This window comes from Corella eumyota, chromosome 1 (genome assembly GCF_963082875.1).
Source record: "Corella eumyota chromosome 1, kaCorEumy4.1, whole genome shotgun sequence".
In the NCBI taxonomy this organism is placed as follows: domain Eukaryota; kingdom Metazoa; phylum Chordata; class Ascidiacea; order Phlebobranchia; family Corellidae; genus Corella; species Corella eumyota.
The window spans coordinates 19,402,266-19,422,190 of record NC_137490.1 but is presented as its reverse complement, the minus strand read 5'-3'; the positions used below and the strand labels follow the sequence as shown (position 1 = coordinate 19,422,190).

The following is a 19,925-nucleotide window of genomic DNA, read 5'->3' as shown; positions in this document are numbered from 1 at the left end:
AAATTGATTGGTTAGGTGGTAACATCCGCAAAAGATAAGTGTAAACTTGCCCGTTTTAAACGTTTATAATTAAATAAAATTTGTATATATTTTTCGCACAGTTAAATCTTATTAAAATAGACATTATGTTGTACCGTAATTTGGGTCAAACTGGGTTAAAAGTTTCCTGTATTGGGTTGGGTACATGGGCAACTTTTGGCGGCCAAATTAGCGACGAATTAGCCGAAGAATTACTTTTAATTGCATACGAAAACGGAGTAAATTATTTTGACACTGCAGAGGTCTATTCAGGTGGTAAAGCAGAAATTGTGCTCGGAAATGCACTAAAAAAAAGAAAATGGCGCCGTTCGTCGTATATTGTCAGCACAAAGTTATACTGGGGTGGAAGAGCAGAAACAGAAAAGGGATTATCCAGAAAACATATTATCGAAGGTCTGGAATATTCTCTTCAAAGACTTCAGCTTTCTTATGTTGATATTGTGTTTGCGAATCGCTCAGATCCTGATACCTCTATGGAAGAAATAGTTCGTGCTTTTACATTCTTAATTAACCAAGGTAAAGCTTTATATTGGGGCACTTCTAGATGGACTCCTGCTGAGATTATTGAAGCTAACTTTGTTGCAAGGCAGTATAATTTGATTCCACCTTCTGCAGAGCAAGCAGAATATCATTTTTTCCAGCGTGAAATGCTAGAATGTCACTTACCAAAGCTACAAGATAAGTTAAAAATAGGAACCATTTCTTGGTCTCCTTTAGCATGTGGTATCATTACAGGGAAATACTCTGAAGGGATTCCACCTTACACGAGAGCAGAATTAAAGGGTTTTTCTTGGCTTAAAGAAAAGATTTTATCAGAAGAAGGTAGAAGACAACAAGCCAAACTAAAAGAACTTCAGATAATTTCTGATCGTATTGGTTGCACATTACCACAGCTTGCTATAGCTTGGTGTTTAAGGTTTCCGACTAACAATTGTGTTTTAATCGGGGCATCAGCTACTGAACAATTGTATGAGAACCTAAAAGCATTACAGGTTTTATCACATATGACAAATCATGAGATTTTAAGAGAGATTGACAGTGTTTTAAACAATGCACCACGTTAACTAGCTTTTTAGTATTTTAAAAAATTGTTTAGCTGTATTTTAAATTTTTCCAGATTTTTACAATTCTTTTTGGTTTAATCTTGCAACTTAGTGCATTAAATTTATGTTGATAAATTTTGTAACTTATTTACTTTTATTTGCTGTCTATGTAGTAATATCATTTTATATTAGTTTACAGAAGTTTATATTTTTTTACCATGTATTTTTATTTTTAGATTTTTAAGTTGTTTTAAATGGCTTCTTCATTGCACATGTTAAGAAGCAGTGAAACTTTATTTAAAAGGATTATTGTCCAATCAGTTAAACAAACACAATGTTGCTTGTATCAAAATTTAAACAGACCAACATTTAAACAAGAACAAATAAAACCAAAATCTCCCAATCAGCTTCTGGACAATCACTACAATAGACATTACAACAAAGTTCGGCGTCAAAACTTTGGGCCCATTCCTTTAGAGAAATCTGACCCTAAAGAGGGTGTGTATAGTCTGCCTACTGTTTTATACCAAGCAAGACCCGGACTTCTTTTTGGAGGCAAAAGCTTTTTAGATTTACCTATCGTATATGTAAGTGCCCGATGGAACAACACAATCATAAATGTACGAAGTGCTGACGATTTAAAGACTTTAAGCTGTGAAACGAGTACAACAGTTGGATTTAAAAATAAGAAAAAAGTCACAGAACTCGCTGGTGAAACTGTTGGTAAAGTGGCAGCGGAAAAGGCACTGTTAAAAGGGTCGTTTAACTTTGTAAGAGTAATAATAAATGGTATCGGCCCCGGTCGAAAGTGTTCCCTGAAAGGGTTAGAAGCCGGGGGCTTTACAATTGTTTCTATCTCAGATGAAACCCCAATAACAATTGAAAATTTGCCACAAAGACCTCGGAAAATTCGTCGATTATAATTTTTTTTGTTCTTTAAATTGTTTTAGAAATTTAAACCAACGTTGTAAAAAAAAATTATTTTAAATATCTAGTAACAGCTATTTTTAATTAAACTATTAGTCTAAAAAATACAAAACTAATCTTTGGTGTTAATTTATTAAACAACCAAACAAGATAACACATAAATGAATGTAGGTAATATAAAAATATTTATTTCACTTTTACATTAAAATTTAATTATTTTTCCAAATTTTATCCTTTGTTTTAAATTAGTAAGAAGTGTTAATTCAAAGTGCTAGATTTTAATTATTTCAAATCAAGCAACCATCACAAGTTGCTAATATAATTTATACATCTAAATTTTAAAATTTGTATTTAACAACTGTTTATCATCCTGTTTGAAAATATTTAAGCGTTTAACAACATCTGTTGTAATGTAAAAAAAATAAATTAAAACCCACACACTAGTGACCGCTAGATGTCAGACAGGAGCTGAAAATATGAAGAACTTAAAGAAACGAAATATAAGGTAGGTATATTTACTTTTAACCCTTTAACATATTTCGGTACCTTTATTACTATTTAAAGCAATAGTTATATGCTTTATAATGTACCTTAATAAGAACAGTAAAATGAAATATGGTAAGTTTTATACTGTTGTCTCACGAACAACAAACTGCTGTGCACTGGTAGATTGTGTTGCATCATTATTTGACGATTGATTATTGCTACTCGAAGGTTTTTGGACTATAACACCGTCTACTGTTACACCAGTTAGCGGCGGGGTATCATCCGTATTTCCGCTTAAATGACTTTGTAATTTCGCGAGCACAGCGTCGATTAAATTGTTTTCGCTTTCGACCGAGTTACGTCTTGAACCATGCAGTAATCGCTGATCAAGACTGTTAGCTCTTGATCTACATCCAAACCAAGTAGCTATTAAAAACAAACCCAAGGCTAGCATAAAGATACCCATAGCTAACGGTGCGGCGCTAAGCTGCTGTAAACGCTCGCTGTCTTTTCCAGTATTGGTGCTTGCACTTATACCGATGCATACAAATACCAACCCCCCGAACACCATTAGGGGTGCGAACCCACTTGATAGCTTCGAACATCGTCGCGCACGCTCCGATTCTTGTTCTGTGACGTCATAATACAAAATGGTCAATTTTTTTTAATAGAATACACTTAAAAATTAGGAAATAACATTTTGTTATTAATAAAAACACGGTCCTTTACTAAGTAACAAATGTAACTTTACTTAAGTTGACATTTATTTATATTATTTCGGTTTCGTTTAGCCATTGCACGAATTGCACAAAAAAAAACATTTCAAATAACTTTTTTTCTTACAGTAAATGCAGTTCATGTTAAAAACGAGCTGGCACGCAAGAAATATTAGTTTAGGTTTTAGGGAAACGGAAATTTGGTAATTTGAAAACACGACCTATCCTTTTACTGCTAAAACCGTAATTGTTTATACTTTTAAAGCATCAAAACTAGATAATTACATTTCACTTGACTTTTAAAACTATATTCTAAACATTGGGTTGGACTAAAAGAAAAGGCCAATTTATGCTACTATGCCATACTACTTGTTTAAATTTCAATTTTTACCTAAGTCTTTAACTTTATCCCAATGATGTCTCGTCCATTCCTGGCCCATACTTCTTCTTGTCGAACTTCTACTAAGACGAACACGGTTTGATGACGTGTCCGTGCCGTCATTACCTTCAGGTGACCGATGACCTGGGAGATTGTTAATGACGTCACTGATGGATGATATTCTCGATACGTAGGATACGCCACCTATCGACGAGGTTCGGGAATGACGTTTTCCGCCAAGATCACCTTAAAAAAATATTTTGAATTTTTTACTTTATCCTCGATTTAAGTACTTAAGTTATGAAACTTAGCGCATGCAGTATTAATTTTTGCTAACTTTTTGGCTTAAGCAGAAGTTATAACTGTTAGCAATGTATTTCCCAAGTATATGCCGAAAGTATAAATAAAAATAGTCATTAATTCAACATGAGAAAACATTAAAAAATTGGGACCAAAGTCTAGGTAAGAAAAGTTCTGTAATCAGGCTAGAGGCATGGTGGAATTGGATCATGATTTATGTTTAACTTGTTAAAAAAGTCTTTAGTTTACCTGGTTGATTTCCACTTGTTGATGAAAACCTATATTCCCTCACTCTAGTCGTACTCGTTGATTGCATAAATACATCCGAATTTCTATGAACACTTAACTCCGGTGCATTATTATTATCTATTATTTCGATACCCGCTCCTATATTTTGCGGAACAGAGCTTGACACTTTTGGTGGCGTATGTGCCACGCCACGACTGTACATGGCGTTGGCATCACGCCGTTCTCCAGCCTGATTAAAACGTTTTGCTCTAATAAAAATAGGCGTTCCCTTAAGACTGCGTAAATGTTGTGATAAGTTCATAGGCGAGGAGTGATGTTGTGCATTTTCAGAGATCGATCTTGTTAGTAACCTGCTACTTGAGGAGGATGAATCTGGGGACTGGTTTGGGGAGTTATCTGAATTTCGACGCTCTTCTGACCCAGTGACGTCATTAGTTATGACGGGATTGTTAGGTTCCATTTTTGATGGGTTGTTTAAAATTGTTGAGAACTACTTAAATACTGTTTTTAACTTAGGATTTCATTTTGCCTAAAAAATGTTGAATTTTAAAAGTTTACCTTGCTTTTGATAAGCAGATTCATAAAATGTATTTTTACCTAGATAACATATTGAACTTGAAACTTTAACTAATATATACACTGCCTATATACCATTTGGTTTTTTAGGCTTTTCTGGAATTTAATATTCTTTGTTTTTTTTAATTTTTTGATCTCATGTGCATGAGTATGCAAATAATGAAAATACAAATTTACGATGGAAACTGTAATAGAGTTATATCAAATGGGTACTAACTATAACAAACGTAGGTTGTGTATACATTGCACCACTGTGTTGTTTACGCTACACTATACATATTACACCTATGCTGTATATCTTTCAGTTAATAAGTATTAACTTTTTTGACTTCCGTTGGTTATATTGATGCAACAACCTATAGTTAAAAGCATATAAGACTTTACAAAACTTCTATTTCCGGTAGATTTTTTCATGATTAAACTTATGCCAAACGACAGAAAATTCTTGATCGTGATATGCTTACTTTTGTTCATACTAAAATTAGCACAAATGTAATTATACAATATTCTTTGAATTTTAATTATTTTTAGGCTAGGTCATAAACTTAATATTATATATTACTGTATTTGTCATTATATACAATCGCTTGATAATACTATGATTATTTTCCTGACTGTACAATCGTTATTACTCATTTATTTACTAAATTACCGGTAGCGAAATAGGCTTAAAAACTAAACCATTTAATATTGTTTATTATGATTTGTCTTTTAGTAAGCTTTATACAAACAAATAAATGTATTGCGCCATTATAAGTATATTTTTCTTGGTTGTAATATAATATTTAACAGACAAAAATACTAACTATTAATTTTTGTTTTAAACTCAAATATTAAATTAAATTTTTTTCTCTAAATATACTTAATTCATGGATTTACTAGTAACAGTCAGACAACAAAATTTAGTTTTTTTCGTTGTTTAAAACTACATCTTTTACAACCTAATTAATCTTGAATTGTTAATAAAAAACTTTTATTAGTATAACAAAATTTACCTGTGTTTAACCTAACTTTTAAACTAAACTAACATCAACATAAACGATATTGTAAAATTAAAAACATTATTTTGATTGACAGTCCTGTATCAATACAGCGTTCCGTTGCTGGTGTGACGTCATAACTCATGCAGCGACGTCATTTCCTTTATTATACATTAGTCGTGATGTGGTTTGTTGTTAGACTAGTGACGCTTAATTTGTGTTTTTTTTTATAAATTGCAACAGTTGTTTTCAAAATAAAAATTATCATGGGGGCAGTTCAGGTAACAAATCATATTTAACTTGTGAGTACTTTACTATATTTAATAACTAAGGTGGTTAGATGTTAGTTTGTGGTTTTAAAACTTATATCCTTGCCTTTTTAACCCTGTAAATTTTCTTTGTTTATATTTTAATAACTTGTATACACTTAAATATTTTTCATAATACATTATCCAAAAAGTTCTTTATTAGGTACATAAAAATATACATATTTTTTATATGACCAAACAAAACCAAAAAGGTTTATTTTAAAACCGTATATTTTATTTTTTGTGACTTTAAATAAATAAACGCTGAGATGTGTAATAACACATGTTATTAACAGTAACACTAATTAAAGCTAGTTTTTTTTGTAAAGTTTTTTATTGGGATTTTCCAAATGATTAATTAATATTGAAGATTAATATTTGCTTTGCGTATTGAATCATGACATAGCTTTAACTCTGTCTAAGCCAAAAGTTTCGTACGCATCTAATGACGATTGTTGTCAATTTTATTCTATGATTTTTTAATACTTTAATTTCTAACCATAAACATAATATTTTTGGCACTAAAGTCTATGCTGATTTTTTAATTGCTTGTCACTTGTGCAACGACAGTAATATATTTTTTTAAGTTTACAATTGCTTCCACCAAGCGCTTGGCGAATCTTTCCAAATTTTCACGAATTTTTTGAGTTTTGTTGAAACAAGTTTAGTTGAAAACGTTAGGTCAACGTTGATTCGTTTTAAATACGGTAAACGACTGACTTTTTCGTGTACAAAAATTCCTCTGAAAATTGAAAAATAACACAAACTTGTTTAAATTGAAAAAATTGCTTTAAATTTAAATATTGATATTTATATATATTCAAAACTTTAATAGATAGGCTTAAACAAAGTTATAGTAAAAGTATTTCTATTTATAACAATAATAAAAAAAAAAAAAAAAAAAGTTTTAAGATATACTAAAATTGAAATAAATTAAAAAAACTTTAAAAAAATGATTTTAAATTATTGTTTTACCTGTTTCCATAAATGCTTAGCACAGTTAGATTCTCCATACAAATAATATTTGATCCAATTTCGTTTATTCTGTTTTGTTCCACAGATAAATAAAGTAATTCTTTTAACGAAAACACCTCTTCGGGAATATTGGTTAAGTTGCAGTTTTTAACCAAAAGAATCTAAAATATAGAAATTAATTTTTCCAAAACTATTTTAAATTTAGAAACTTTTGTATTTAACTAATATGGTTATAATCGCAGATTTAAACCTGTAATTGTGTTATGGCTGCCAACCCAGTAATAGGTTGTATTAATCTTTGGCTATTTTCTAAAGACAAGACTCTTAGATTTTGTAGCTTTGACACTTGAATTGGTATTTGGGTTATACCGCATCTGTTAAAGACAATAAGGTTATTATGACGTCACTATTAATTTTTTTTATTAAATTCAATGTGTAAATCTGATATTGATAAAATAATCTAATAATAGTTGTGTAGTGGCAATTAAATTATACAATTTTTTTGTTTTAATTACCTGCCAATGTTGAGAAATTGTAATCTTCTTAGATTCTGCAAACTTCCAAATTCTTTTAATTTTGGATTGTTGTATAGTTCTAATGCTAAAAGTCGAATTGGCAGGGCGTCCTCTATACTTAAATAAATGTATTTAAATTATTTTTTATATTTATTTTTTTATTTATATGTTTGTTGATTAAAAAAAAAACTTAAGTTAAGTTTAAGTTAAATTTACGAAGTACCTTTCTATATTGCAATTTTTTGCAATTATAATCCTTAGCTTTGATATTTCTTTGAGATTTGATAAAGTTTTTAACCTAAAATTCTCATCTACTCGAATTGCTTTTAAATCTTTAAATCTGTGAATATTTTCGGGAATTTTTTCCAGTTTCTTTTTATGTAAATCAAGTGATCTAAAAAAAGGGTTCTTATATTTTTATTTTATAAAAAAAAACATTCAAAAATTACAATACGATAGCTTTTGTTTTTAAAATAATTAAACTATTAAATGAATTAAATTATAAAACAACTAATTGCAAAATTATAATTTTAAATATATATTAATAAATTAATTTAATTCAAATACTTTACTTACAAATATGTTGCTCTCAAGCTAGGTGCGATCATCCAAATACGTTTCGAGGTTAACGAATTTAAAAGTTTAAAGGTATAATAAATCGGTTTTGCTTCTGGAGATTCTGGGTTCGAATCCTGCCGATGTACAAGTTTTAAATTGTTTTCTTTTAATTTTTCTTCACATATTTGAGATTTTAAATGTCCTTTGCAGGTTAGATTTATATTTTCTTCGCATAATTTACACTCAAATTGGACATTTTCATGTTTTATTTCACGAACTTTGGTTTGTGTCTTGCCAATAGGCCAACACAGTACCATAGCGGCTTTTATTCAAATATTTTAAACTTAAATACAAAACTAATTTTGCTAAATTAAAAATCTATATATTCCTCTTTAAACTTCAATATTTTTTACAATACCTATCTAGGTTAAACAACCAGATTTGTTTTTAAAATAACATAACAAACTACAAATTTTATTTAAGAGATTAAATTTTTTTATGAATAATTTAATGTTGTAATTTAAATCCATCTAAGACAGATTTAAGTTTGTCAAAAAACAAGACAATTTTAAGTTTTGCGGTAAAAATTAATTATACTTTGATGCGATAATTGTAACTTAATTGTTGAAATATCAATTTAATAATTGTCATTATATGATCTGCTTTACGCCTACAGTTTTTAATGCTGTTATTTTTAGCTATGTAATATCATATATTATCTTCCTAGTCAATGCTTTTTAAACTAAACAACTCAAAAATTACTAGTTTTAAATTAGGAATCCTAGTATAATTGATTATCTTGTGTAGGCTATGCAATTTATCAAAAATAAACGCTATCTTTCGAAGAGTTTAATCACTTTTTATAATCGATGTATTAAAATCGATTTTTTATTAATTGCGCATTCCTACGATCTGTTATTTATTATTGCAATCATTGTAATTAATAGTATTGGTAAAAAATAATAAAATGTTATTTTATTAAGCAAATAATAAAAATAAAAATAAAACTATTGTTTGAACTACTTGTAATCTTATATAAATCTATTTAAAATGAGTTTTATTATGATTAATACACGTTTCGCTAATCACATTTTAATTATTTATGAAATTTGTAGATTTATTGCTCAGCTACTTAAATTTAACGATTTGGTTTGATAGATATATAATTGTTTAAATTATTAAAATTGTTTTCTTTTGAGATTTACTTTAATTAAGCTGGAGCGTATTTGTTTCTGGTTGACTAAGTTTTCTAAAATTTTTTACTTACCAGTAAAAGAATTACAAAATCCTACATTTTTTTCATGGAATTGAATATATTTGTAGATGTTGTTTTTAATATTGCTATAGTTTTAAAACAATTAAAATCTTTGTTTAGGCATAAGTTTTGGTTAAAGCCGCCATGACAGTGAAGGTATTTTTATTAAAATCCTGCTTGGTTTCAAATGTGTTACGAGTACGCCTCGCGTATAGGGGATTATTTTTTTGGTTTAAATTTTCCCCAATATTTTAGAAATTATTTTGTGTAAATTAAACGTTTTCAAACCTCAAAATGAGCGGGGGTTTACGGCAGGCTCTAATGAGAATTGACACAAGATTGCAATCAAAAATGTCACAGAAATTTAAAGACAGGTGGAATCACCCTGCAGGTAAATTTTAATTATCAATATCATCAGATCATACAGAACAGTCATATGTCACTATATGAGTGCATATAACTTTTTAACACGTTTTAACTGGCCGCCACATTTTTTTTTTTTAAATATACCTGTTTACAGTACATAAATGTAAACTCTTAATTTACGTTTTAATTTTTTTTCAAGATGGGTAACTTTGGACTATTTATAGGTTTTAGTTAATAAGTCTCAGCCTAAGCTGAGTTTTCCTAATTGATATTTTGTTAATTTTGTGATTAAATTTTGAGTTACAAAAAGAACTTAAAAAAGTATCTTAAATCAAATTTAAGAAAAGCTTTAAATTAAATAGTTTATATAATTTCCAAATTCATAGGTAACACACAAAATTAAAATCCTTGTTTTTAAAACTATGTTTTGTTTTAGGTTTTAAAACTATTCATTTTTGGGCACCAGCATTTAAATGGGTATGTTGCATTACTTTTTAAGTATATACTAAAGTAATTTCAACCATTTAGAAAAATATTTTTAATAAATAATAGTTTACCAAATTAAACAGTTTGAAAGCTAGAAAAGCATTTATTTTTAATGACAAAATGCCTAATAAATAAAATTTTATATGTATTGCAGTACAATTATTTGTTGTTCTATTTTATTATTTTTAAATAAATTAAATAAATATGTTTAATATATTTTTGTATGTTTATTAGGCTCTAGTAATTGCAGGGCTGTCAGATTATTTTCGACCCCCAGAAAAATTAAGTTTAAATCAATCCACTTCTTTGATGGCAACCGGAATTATTTGGTCACGTTATTCTCTGGTTATTATTCCCAAAAACTGGCTTTTATTTTCTGTTAATGTTGGTTTGGGAGCAACTGGTAGCTTTCAGGTTGCAAGAATTCTAAAGTAAGTTGATAAATTTTTATGTTATTTTTTTATATTACATTTTTTTTGTATATATATTTATCTTTAATGTGGAAAGCTGAACCTCCCGACCTAAACATAGGGTAAATCAGTTACCTGGACCCGGTCTCGAGTTACCTTTTGCAGTTTGAAATATTTTAGATTAAAATTGCACGGTAATTATAAGCTGCTAATTAAGTGGCGCCTTAGCAGCATGTTTATATTGTTTGTAGCGTCTTAATCAAAAGTGCTACAGCATGGAAGCAGTGGGGATCGAACCCAGGACCTCATGTAGTGAAGCCAAGTATTCTGACCACTACACCACGCAGCCTCATAATAATAAAAAAAAATTTTATTTTAAATAATGTCAATATTAAAAATATTGTTTATTTGTTTCACAATTTTTTACTATTTTTTTAATTCGTATTTATCAAACTGTGTTTTTACCAAGAAAATAATTATGAAAACTTAACAAAAAATAAAAAAAATAAATTGTTCCTTACATATTTTAGGTACAGACAATCATTAAAAGATGAAAATGCAGAATAAATAAATGTATCTCATATTATACACAATTCCACTATTATACACAATATTCCAAGTTTTTTCCTTTTGTTGGCTGCCAAGTGTTGTTTTTACATTGCAATTTTTACTGCTATTTATTTGTAAATGCTGTAACACTACCAGATTTTTATATTTATATAAATAGTTTAATACACAGCTCTATTGAATTTGGCTATTTATTATTGTAAAAATTTGTTTACAGAAATAACTATTTATGTGTTTTGAAAGTTTTAGTTAGTAAAAAAAAACGGTAAAATCTAATTAATAATAATTTTTTATTTGGAAACATTGGGGTATTTCCCTTTTTTTGCGCGAAAATTTAGAAAATATTTCTAAAGTTAAAACGTTACTAAAGCTAAGCCAACAATTTTAGCTTAAAATAGGAGTTATATTTAGGTATAGAGGCTATAAAATAGTTAGTTTAAAATAAAAATGTCAAACCCTACAGAGAAACCTTTGGCTAAGACAATTTCGGGCAAAAAAGGAATTCCAAAACCTTCTGAAATTAAACGTGATATCCCGCGTAGAACGTTGTTGAAAAAAGAAATACCAAAACCATCGGCCAAAATTGAAACGCAAATACAAAAACCAGAAACTTTAGTGAATAAGAAGGTTGTTGAACCTAAGAAAATGCAGCCTAATAAATTTAAAGCAAATTTACCGAAACAAAAGGAAGAAAATCAAGTTTTTCAAAAAAAGAAAATTACCAACGATCGTAGAGGAATTTCAGAAATCAAACGGTATCATTTTAAAATTATTTTTTTTAACCTTGATTTTTTTTAATTTATGAAAGTTAAAATCTGGTACATAATTTTCTGTTTTGATTTTTAGCTCAGAAAGTAATTTGCAAGAAAAAATCAATGTTTTAGAAAATGAATTATTGGAAACTAAGCAATCATTGGTTAACATGAATTTTGACGTTGAAGAAAAAAATGAACAAGGTATATTTTAAAAACAATGCATAAAAATTGTATTATTATTGTACTAAGACATTTTTTATGACTTTAAAATTTTATTTTTAGTATTAAAAATGGAAAAGGAATTACAGGAATCGAAAAATTCTAATCAAGTTTTAATTAATTTGTTGGAAAATGAAAATATTGATCCAATCACACAGACTAAAAGAGATGTAAATTTAACTTGAATGCTCTATTTAAATTAACTTTATAGCTAGAAAATTAAATAAATATATTTGCCTTACCTCAGTCTTGAACTGTTTAAGGCATATGTCTAATATTGTTGACCTATTATGCGTGGTGTAGTGTTAAAAACACTTGCTACACCACATACTGTAGCACCTTTGGGTAATGCGTTATAAATGGTGTAAACTAAGCAAGCACTTAATCAGCAGAAAAATTATTAGGCAATTATTATCTATATAATTTCCCAAACTGCTAAAGTCAACTCGAGACTGGGTCAGGGTAACATAAGTGACTCTATGTTTAGGTTGTGCATTCGACCTTCTCGTATCAAGAATAAAGATCCTCTGTATTTTTTTGTTTACTAAGCAGTGTAAACATATATGCTGCAGAAATATTGCTTGCTATGGTAAACTAAATTTGCCTGTAAATTATTTTATTTCATATCAGAAAACAGTTTAGTATCTTTTTTAAGTATAGATCTTATTAAAACAGGTTTCATTGGACTTTAAATCTCTCATGGAAACTAAAAAAGAAAATAGTAAAATTGAAGCTACTGAGTTACTGCTGGAAGTAAAAAATATAAATTCATTTATTGAACAATCCAAACAAGATCTTCAAAATTTAGAATTTAATTTCAATATTCCTGAATAACCAACCAATCCTAAATAGAGGTATGGTCCTGTCTGATTTAGTTTTATATTACTTTTTAACTACTAAAATTATTAATTTTATTAAGTGAATTTCATATAAATACATGTGTTGTAACAGTTAAATTTTTTTTGGACATTATATACATATAGTAGTTGTTACTTACTAACTTAGGTTGTACAAATCCTAATTTTTTTAATTTGAATATAGTTTAAAATTGCCTTGGTTTATGTACAGTATTATATGTTGAGAATTTATTTCATTTCTTTACAAAATTTTATTAAAAACTTCCACTTGATTTAATGTTGCGACACTGAATATTACAAAGAGTAATAAATACTATAAATGTTGTATTGAAAAAAAGAGTTATAAAAACATTTTTTTTCTAAATAAAAAATAGTTTTAATTTCATTAAAAAATTGGTCTATTTTGTTACTGCTTTAAACAAGTTTAAAAATGTTTAATTGTGATGTCATCAATCAAATATGATGTCATCAATTCCCTCCAAATCACTTCCACTGTCTTCAGCTTTGTCCTCGTTAATATCCAACTTCTTTACTTTATCCTCATTTTGAGTGACCTCTTCCGCAACCCTTTCTTCAATTTCCCCCAATTTTTTCCACCTGAGGGCATGCTTTTTTCGGAGTACAATTTCAACTTTTGTCCCGGAAACTGTGACCTTGCTTCGATCGGGGTCAATCACCTTTATGATGTCATAGTATCGGTTTTTATATTATTTCTTGATTTTTATGTCAAATTTTACTTTAATGTTGCCAAAAAAATATATATATTGTTTATAAAGGAAAACAAATTTAGTTTACTTGCTATCTTTTTTTTGTTTTCGTCAGAAAATATTTAATATACTAATAAAAACTTACCCCATATAAGTTAATGTTTAATTCAAATTTCTTTCCTCCCTCAAAAGTTATCTCGGATTTTAACTAAAAAAAATAAAAACTATCAGTTTTAAGTATTTTACTAGAAGTATCTATAATACTATAATGTTGTACACTAACTGTTGGCAAAGGTATATATAATCAACTAAGTTAAAAATACTTACCAAAACTTGATTGCATTGGAAACTGGATAACTCAATGTTTGTGAATTTTGCAAATATTGACACAGAAACATTTGGTCCAGTTTGGTGCCAATCATATCGACAAACAACCATTTTTTCCTCCTCACTTTTCTTCCAACAATGTTCACCTTTTTTGCAGCCCTCCTGGTTAAGAAAAGCTGTGAAGTCGCTGGTTTTTCTTAAACAACACGACCAATATTTCATCCTAAATATAAAAAAAATATTTTTTTATCATAACTCTCTTCGAAAAGTTGATTACAACAAAAAAATAACAACATAAATAAACTTTTAAATTAAAAAAATAAAATGCAGATTTAATATTTTATTACAAAAAGGTAAAGTTATACTACATATTACAAAGCAACAATTATTTATTTAATTTGGGTTTAAACTTGTATTGGAGTGTGTAGCAAATTGCAACTTAAAATCATAAGGTGTTAAAAATTACAAATACAAATAACTTACCCCTCATGAAAGACAGCTGTTCCAGGGTGATATAAACAAGTTGAATTGTCAGCTGGTGAATTAGTGTAACCCTAAAACAAATAGTATACATTATATAACATGTTTGTGACATAAAGATTAATTTACCATTAAAAAAAATTCTTCGAAAAAAAAATTGGTAGAAAATTATTAATATATATATAATATAAAGTTAGTCTTACATAATCACAACCACTTTTTCGACATTTAGTCCCAAATTTTATAATTGTTTCATCTTCTTTTTCAACTTTTTCATTTACTTTTTGTTTGTTGTAGGATGGAGTTGCTTTGACGGGTAGGTTAATAAAGGGTTCGTCTGAACTAAAAATGTAATAACATAAAATATTTAACTTTGAAACATACAGGAAATAAAAATACAAATGAATTATAAAAAATTTAAATTTGTGCAGACAATTAAAAAATTTTCCATTAGAGATAAATTAATATAAATATAAGTTTTTAACAAAGTTATTCAACTTACCTGGGTCTTTCAAAATCTTCCATTTTTGGGTCGGGTTTTCTTGGGGCAGTCTCTTGTTTTGGGGCTGGGATTGGTGTTTCTTTTACCCCATTTTCTTTACTAGATTTAACTTTTGGTTTCATTTCTTCTTTCGGCTTTTCATTGCTATGTAATCCATATGTACAACCCTACATATTAATCAGACAAATATTAAATGCATTATAAAAGCACTATATATATAGATTTACTTTTATTTAAAAATACATATATTAAAGTTCAAGATGTTTGTATATACTAAAACAAACTTACAGGTATTTTTAGAAAATCAGAAAAATCTGTCGTTCGTTTTTTACAGCAAGACCACCCTTTTAAAGCATCATGGAATACTGGAATACCAGGATGGTGCTGGCATGATGATTCTAAACACAATTTAAATTATTATAAAGCAATTTGGAGATATCTTTTTATGTTTAAAAAATTACACATTTTTAAGAAAACAAATTAAAAGTAGAACTGACTAATGATGTACATTTATAATTAAAATGTGTCAAAACCCTTTAAAAACTTCAAAATAATTGCAAACAAATTTTGTACAGTATAATCAAGTTCGTATAAATAAAAAATTAATAAAAATATTATAATACCGTCTTTATTTTCCACCGCTGAAAATTTTTTCCCGCAAGCTTTGTTATAACACTGGACTAATTCAACATCAGACATTGTAATACTTGTAACCAAAAAACAAATAAAATAAAACTAAAAATTTTGAGAAACAAGAAATTGAGTTTGAAACAGCTGATTACAAAAACAACAACAGCTGAAGTTTGTTTTCAGTTTTCTAGTAAATTCGTTTGGAAGTTGTTGTGTGACGTCATAATTAACGCATGAGTGATCGTCGGTCGACTATTTAAAATAATGTTTAGAATTTGCTTTTTTTAATAGAAAATAGAGTTTATAATATAAAATATATTGTTATCAAATAAAACCTAATGGTTTTTTTTTATGTAATGTGTTATTTTAAATACAAATTGTTTTAAAATTTATGATCACACAAAAACACTAGTTTATTAAATTTATTTCATAAAAACCATTGTAAAGTTAATTTTTATTTTAGCAAGTTAGTAACATTTAATTTAATTATAAATAAAGGTAGAAGACAACAATATAATTGCATTTGATAAATATTGTTGGTGGCAATAAAAATGTTACAAATTGTTTATTATTTCTGTTTTAAACAATAAGAGTCATAACCTCTATGACGAAGTTTTTGTATTATTACGTCATTGCGTTTTAAAGGGTTTGTTTATTGTTTAGTAAAGTTATGTCAAAACGTAAGAAAAATTTAAGTTTAGTTGTGTTTTTTTGTTTTAATTTTATTATTATAAATGTTTATTACGTCATTTGAGTTATGATACGATAAACTGAAAAGCCTACACGGTTTTTGCAGCTCTATCAGTCTATTAATTACTAAGATTAATAACGCAATTTACAGATTTACGCATAATACATTAAAAATAAAAATTAGTCCTTAAAGTTATCACGTTCTGTCACCAAACTGACTAACAATTTTTTTTTTAAATTTAGGTTTTGTAGAAAAATGTCTGGTTTAACTTGAGAAAAGGAAATAATGTCATTATGCGATTTCTAAAACTAAACAATCAACTAAGATATGGGATTTCTAAACTTTATCCCCAATACTTACAAGTAACAACTATTCGGAATTTGAATCTAAACCGACAAAAAGTTAACGAAAAGCAACTTTTAAAAACTTCCGTTATTTTAAAATCTTATCAAAAATCGATTCAAAGAAATTTTGTTGGAGCTGTGTTAAAAGTTGTTGTTAGTCAAGCAACAAAATTAAGATATTGGATTTTAGGGGGTACTATTGGGGGGGTTCTGTACGGTAAATCTGTGTACGATGAATGGTTTGAGGAACATTTTCCCGATATCTCGTGGCTCGAAAAAACTTTCGAAAATGGTCGGGATTTAATTGGGGCAGTTGGGTACAAATCTCACGAAAACTGGGTTTCAATGAAAGATTATTGGGTTTCAACGAAAGAAAAATGGAAAAATCTTGAGGTTTCAAAACTGGATACTTTAACTGCTTATTTACCTGATACAAAATCTAACGGAAATGTGGTTTCTGCTGCTTCAATTTTACCGACAAATCTAAAACTTCAAAATGAAGGGGATACTATCAAGCTTAAAGCAGCCAAAGAAAAAGTATCGCAAAAAACTAACGATGATGCTAAAAAATTACAAAATTTACAAAATGAAGTTGTTGAAACTGAATTAAAATATCAAAAAATGATTGAGAAACTAGAACGCGACAACAGAAATTTAAGAAAACTTTTGTTGTCAAAAGACGATAAAGATATTTATCGCCGAAAAATCAAAAAATCTTTAATTGATATGTATTCAGAAGTTTTGGATGAATTAGCTGATTACGACTTAAATTATGACACTCAAGATCATCTGCCTCGAGTGGTGGTAGTTGGTGACCAAAGTGCCGGAAAAACAAGTGTATTAGAGATGGTCGCTCAAGCACGAATTTTTCCTCGGGGGTCAGGTGAAATGATGACTCGTTCACCCGTGAAGGTGACCTTGAGTGAAGGCCCAACACATATCGCCCAGTTCCGAGACAGCTCACGAGAGTTTGATCTTACAAAAGAAGCAGAATTGGTCGCTCTAAGACATGAGATTGAACTTCGAATGAGAGCGAGCTGCTCTGATGGTAAAACTGTCAGCACAGATACAATATCACTCAGTGTAAAGGGCCCGGGGTTGCAAAGAATGGTTCTTGTTGATTTACCGGGCATGATAAGTACTATGACAAGTGGCATGGCACCAAACACTAAAGATGCAATATGTAATATGAGTAAACAATACATGTCTAACCCTAATGCAATTATTCTATGCATTCAAGATGGCTCAGTTGATGCTGAAAGAAGCATTGTTACTGATCTAGTCAGCCAAATGGATCCAGCTGGAAAAAGAACTATTTTTGTGCTTACAAAAGTTGACCTAGCTGAAAAAAATATCACAAATCCAAGTCGGATTCAGGAAATTTTGGATGGGAAATTGTTTCCAATGAAAGCACTCGGATATTTCGCTGTGGTCACTGGCAGGGGAAGTGGAAATGCAACTATAAGCGAAATAAAAGATTATGAAGAAGAATTTTTCTCAAATTCAAAGGTTTTTAAATCTGGTTTGCTAAAAGCAAGTCAACTCACAACAGCAAATCTTAGTTATGCAGTATCAAAATGCTTTTGGAAAATGGTCAGAGATTCAGTTGAACAACAGGCTGACGCCTTTAAAGCAACGAGGTTTAATTTAGAAACAGAGTGGAAAAACAATTTTCCCAGAGTTCGTGAATTAGATCGAACGGAATTATTTGAAAAAGCTAAAAATGAAATACTGGATGATATTATTTCTCTTGTTAATATACCTCCTCTTTATTGGGAGCAAACGCTTCAAAAAAGAATGTGGAAAGGAGTTTCAAATCACGTTATTGAGAATATCTATCTCCCAGCTGCACAATCGGCTAGCTCTGGGTCTTTCAACACCACAATTGATATCAAGTTAAAACAGTGGGCTGACAAAACATTACCGAAAACGTCGATCGAAGTTGCTAAAGAAACGTTGCTCGAAGAGTTCTCCAAAGTAATTGTAGATGGGCAGGAAAATAATCACAAAAATTCAAAGTCTGAGACAATTTTTGACCAACTTAAAAGTGCTGTAAGGGACGAGGCAGTGTCAAGACATTCTTGGAATGAAGATTATGTCGATACGTTGCGTGTGATTCAGTTAAATGCACTTGAAGATAGATCAATTTCGGATAAACACCAATGGGAAAATGCGATAAGATTTATTGAAGAAAACTTAGGTGGCCTTTTAAATGAAACCAACTCAAAAATCACAGAGTTAGTCGGGCATGGATTTCTTCAACGATGGACCCATTGGACCAATCGAAATTGGGAACAAAACCAACGAAATGAGATTAAAAATCAACTTGAAACTTTGTTTCAAGCTCATTCACAGCATGGGATTTATTTATCTAATGATGAGATAACAACAATTCGTAAAAACCTTGAAACAAAAGGGATCGAAGTAAATGATGATTTAATTTTAGATACTTGGCAAATTTTGCATCGAAAACATTTTCTCCAAGAAGCTTTAAATCGATGTCAGTTTTGCAGGCATGAGTTTTTCCGTCACCATGCTCTCGGAATGTCGCAAGTCAACAGTGACGACATAGAAAATGTTGATTGTAGTGATGTTGTTTTATTTTGGAGAATTCAACGGATGTTAGCGATTACAAGTAACTCATTACGCCAGCAAGTGATGAATTCTGAGGCCCACAGACTCGAGAATGAGGTCAAGGAAGTCCTGGAAGATTTTGGACAGGATCGTGAAACAAAACTTAAACTTTTAACCGGTCGGCGCGTTGAACTTGCTGAAGAATTAAAAAAGGTTCGAGATATTCAACAAAAATTGGAAGAATTTATTGATGAATTACGTAAAGAAAGATGAAATCTTTAATTAAAAACTTTGAAAAATTATTTAATTTTTTTTGACAAGTGCTTGCATAAATACCAATGTCGTGGCTTTGCTATTTATTCTATTGTCTTATTATTTTTTTGTGTAATTTGTTTAGTGTTGTTTTTCCTTAAGATTTCCAAAATTATTTTTCAGATATATATTAAAAAAAACTTTTGACATGAATTTCAGTTTAATGCATTAAGGATTTTTTGTTGAGTTTTGTAATAATGAATTAGTCGCGAATATTTGTTGCATGAGTTCACATATTTATTGTAGTAATTATTGTAATCCAACTCTATTGTACTGCCCTTAAGTTTTGTCACTTACAATTAAAAAAGTTTATTCTGTTGTTTGTTGCAATTAAGTTTCATTAGTGTTTTAAAATTAGCTTAATTTAAAAATATGGTAATATCTGTTGATGA

General features: G+C 29.1%; 8 protein-coding genes across 8 annotated transcripts; 5 read left to right on the top strand and 3 right to left on the bottom strand.

Moving 5' to 3' along the window:
• The first annotated feature begins 106 nt into the window (after nt 1-106).
• Nucleotides 107-1,319, top strand: LOC145763948 (voltage-gated potassium channel subunit beta-2-like). Its single transcript, XM_082575540.1, has one exon. The coding sequence runs from the start codon at nt 126-128 to the stop codon at nt 1,101-1,103; it is 978 nt and encodes a 325-aa protein (XP_082431666.1). The 5' UTR covers nt 107-125; the 3' UTR covers nt 1,104-1,319.
• Nucleotides 1,320-1,322: 3 nt separating this feature from the next.
• On the top strand, nt 1,323-2,504 carry LOC145764044 (small ribosomal subunit protein uS11m-like). Its single transcript, XM_082575650.1, has one exon. The coding sequence runs from the start codon at nt 1,337-1,339 to the stop codon at nt 2,003-2,005; it is 669 nt and encodes a 222-aa protein (XP_082431776.1). The 5' UTR covers nt 1,323-1,336; the 3' UTR covers nt 2,006-2,504.
• Nucleotides 2,150-4,739, bottom strand: LOC145763858 (uncharacterized). Its single transcript, XM_082575432.1, has 3 exons — nt 4,140-4,739; nt 3,603-3,836; nt 2,150-3,125 (listed from the first exon to the last, which is right to left on the bottom strand). Exons 1-3 carry the CDS (start codon nt 4,597-4,599, stop codon nt 2,635-2,637), a joined length of 1,185 nt encoding a protein of 394 aa, XP_082431558.1. The 5' UTR covers nt 4,600-4,739; the 3' UTR covers nt 2,150-2,634.
• A 1,852-nt stretch (nt 4,740-6,591) lies between these two features.
• On the bottom strand, nt 6,592-8,368 carry LOC145741719 (uncharacterized). Its single transcript, XM_082559363.1, has 6 exons — nt 8,070-8,368; nt 7,717-7,887; nt 7,494-7,610; nt 7,229-7,352; nt 6,979-7,139; nt 6,592-6,745 (listed from the first exon to the last, which is right to left on the bottom strand). The coding sequence occupies exons 1-6, from the start codon at nt 8,366-8,368 to the stop codon at nt 6,592-6,594; spliced, it is 1,026 nt and encodes a 341-aa protein (XP_082415489.1).
• Nucleotides 8,369-9,515: 1,147 nt separating this feature from the next.
• On the top strand, nt 9,516-11,311 carry LOC145763583 (uncharacterized). The gene is made up of 4 exons (XM_082575049.1): nt 9,516-9,697; nt 10,109-10,149; nt 10,393-10,589; nt 11,099-11,311. Exons 1-4 carry the CDS (start codon nt 9,601-9,603, stop codon nt 11,133-11,135), a joined length of 372 nt encoding a protein of 123 aa, XP_082431175.1. The 5' UTR covers nt 9,516-9,600; the 3' UTR covers nt 11,136-11,311.
• Nucleotides 11,312-11,582: 271 nt separating this feature from the next.
• Nucleotides 11,583-13,159, top strand: LOC145741709 (uncharacterized). Its single transcript, XM_082559350.1, has 4 exons — nt 11,583-11,890; nt 11,982-12,091; nt 12,173-12,279; nt 12,785-13,159. Exons 1-4 carry the CDS (start codon nt 11,583-11,585, stop codon nt 12,941-12,943), a joined length of 684 nt encoding a protein of 227 aa, XP_082415476.1. The 3' UTR covers nt 12,944-13,159.
• Nucleotides 13,147-15,802, bottom strand: LOC145763581 (cysteine and histidine-rich domain-containing protein 1-like). Its single transcript, XM_082575047.1, has 8 exons — nt 15,606-15,802; nt 15,271-15,380; nt 14,983-15,149; nt 14,684-14,822; nt 14,484-14,554; nt 14,001-14,223; nt 13,819-13,881; nt 13,147-13,643 (listed from the first exon to the last, which is right to left on the bottom strand). The coding sequence occupies exons 1-8, from the start codon at nt 15,679-15,681 to the stop codon at nt 13,416-13,418; spliced, it is 1,077 nt and encodes a 358-aa protein (XP_082431173.1). The 5' UTR covers nt 15,682-15,802; the 3' UTR covers nt 13,147-13,415.
• A 749-nt stretch (nt 15,803-16,551) lies between these two features.
• LOC145763579 (dynamin-like GTPase OPA1, mitochondrial) lies at nt 16,552-19,824 on the top strand. The gene has a single exon (XM_082575045.1). The coding sequence runs from the start codon at nt 16,597-16,599 to the stop codon at nt 19,492-19,494; it is 2,898 nt and encodes a 965-aa protein (XP_082431171.1). The 5' UTR covers nt 16,552-16,596; the 3' UTR covers nt 19,495-19,824.
• The last annotated feature ends 101 nt before the right edge of the window (nt 19,825-19,925 follow it).

Excerpts from the sequence above, each read along its gene's own strand:
- LOC145741709 (XM_082559350.1), top strand. The coding sequence starts at position 11,583 with ATGTCAAACCCTACAGAGAAACCTTTGGCTAAGACAATTTCGGGCAAA. Across the intron at positions 11,891-11,981 it reads GGAATTTCAGAAATCAAACG|CTCAGAAAGTAATTTGCAAG; the intron begins GTATCATTTTAA and ends TTTGATTTTTAG. Across the intron at positions 12,092-12,172 it reads TGAAGAAAAAAATGAACAAG|TATTAAAAATGGAAAAGGAA; the intron begins GTATATTTTAAA and ends TTTTATTTTTAG.
- LOC145763579 (XM_082575045.1), top strand. The coding sequence starts at position 16,597 with ATGCGATTTCTAAAACTAAACAATCAACTAAGATATGGGATTTCTAAA.
- LOC145764044 (XM_082575650.1), top strand. The coding sequence starts at position 1,337 with ATGGCTTCTTCATTGCACATGTTAAGAAGCAGTGAAACTTTATTTAAA.
- LOC145763858 (XM_082575432.1), bottom strand. The coding sequence starts at position 4,599 with ATGGAACCTAACAATCCCGTCATAACTAATGACGTCACTGGGTCAGAA. Across the intron at positions 3,837-4,139 it reads AACAAGTGGAAATCAACCAG|GTGATCTTGGCGGAAAACGT; the intron begins GTAAACTAAAGA and ends TATTTTTTTAAG. Across the intron at positions 3,126-3,602 it reads GGATAAAGTTAAAGACTTAG|AACAAGAATCGGAGCGTGCG; the intron begins GTAAAAATTGAA and ends ATGACGTCACAG.
- LOC145741719 (XM_082559363.1), bottom strand. The coding sequence starts at position 8,368 with ATGGTACTGTGTTGGCCTATTGGCAAGACACAAACCAAAGTTCGTGAA. Across the intron at positions 7,353-7,493 it reads CAATTTCTCAACATTGGCAG|ATGCGGTATAACCCAAATAC; the intron begins GTAATTAAAACA and ends TGTCTTTAACAG. Across the intron at positions 6,746-6,978 it reads CTAAGCATTTATGGAAACAG|AGGAATTTTTGTACACGAAA; the intron begins GTAAAACAATAA and ends TTCAATTTTCAG.
- LOC145763948 (XM_082575540.1), top strand. The coding sequence starts at position 126 with ATGTTGTACCGTAATTTGGGTCAAACTGGGTTAAAAGTTTCCTGTATT.
- LOC145763583 (XM_082575049.1), top strand. The coding sequence starts at position 9,601 with ATGAGCGGGGGTTTACGGCAGGCTCTAATGAGAATTGACACAAGATTG. Across the intron at positions 9,698-10,108 it reads CAGGTGGAATCACCCTGCAG|GTTTTAAAACTATTCATTTT; the intron begins GTAAATTTTAAT and ends GTTTTGTTTTAG. Across the intron at positions 10,590-11,098 it reads CAGGTTGCAAGAATTCTAAA|GTACAGACAATCATTAAAAG; the intron begins GTAAGTTGATAA and ends TACATATTTTAG.
- LOC145763581 (XM_082575047.1), bottom strand. The coding sequence starts at position 15,681 with ATGTCTGATGTTGAATTAGTCCAGTGTTATAACAAAGCTTGCGGGAAA. Across the intron at positions 15,150-15,270 it reads CTGATTTTCTAAAAATACCT|GGTTGTACATATGGATTACA; the intron begins GTAAGTTTGTTT and ends ATTAATATGTAG. Across the intron at positions 14,555-14,683 it reads GAAAAAGTGGTTGTGATTAT|GGTTACACTAATTCACCAGC; the intron begins GTAAGACTAACT and ends TATTTGTTTTAG.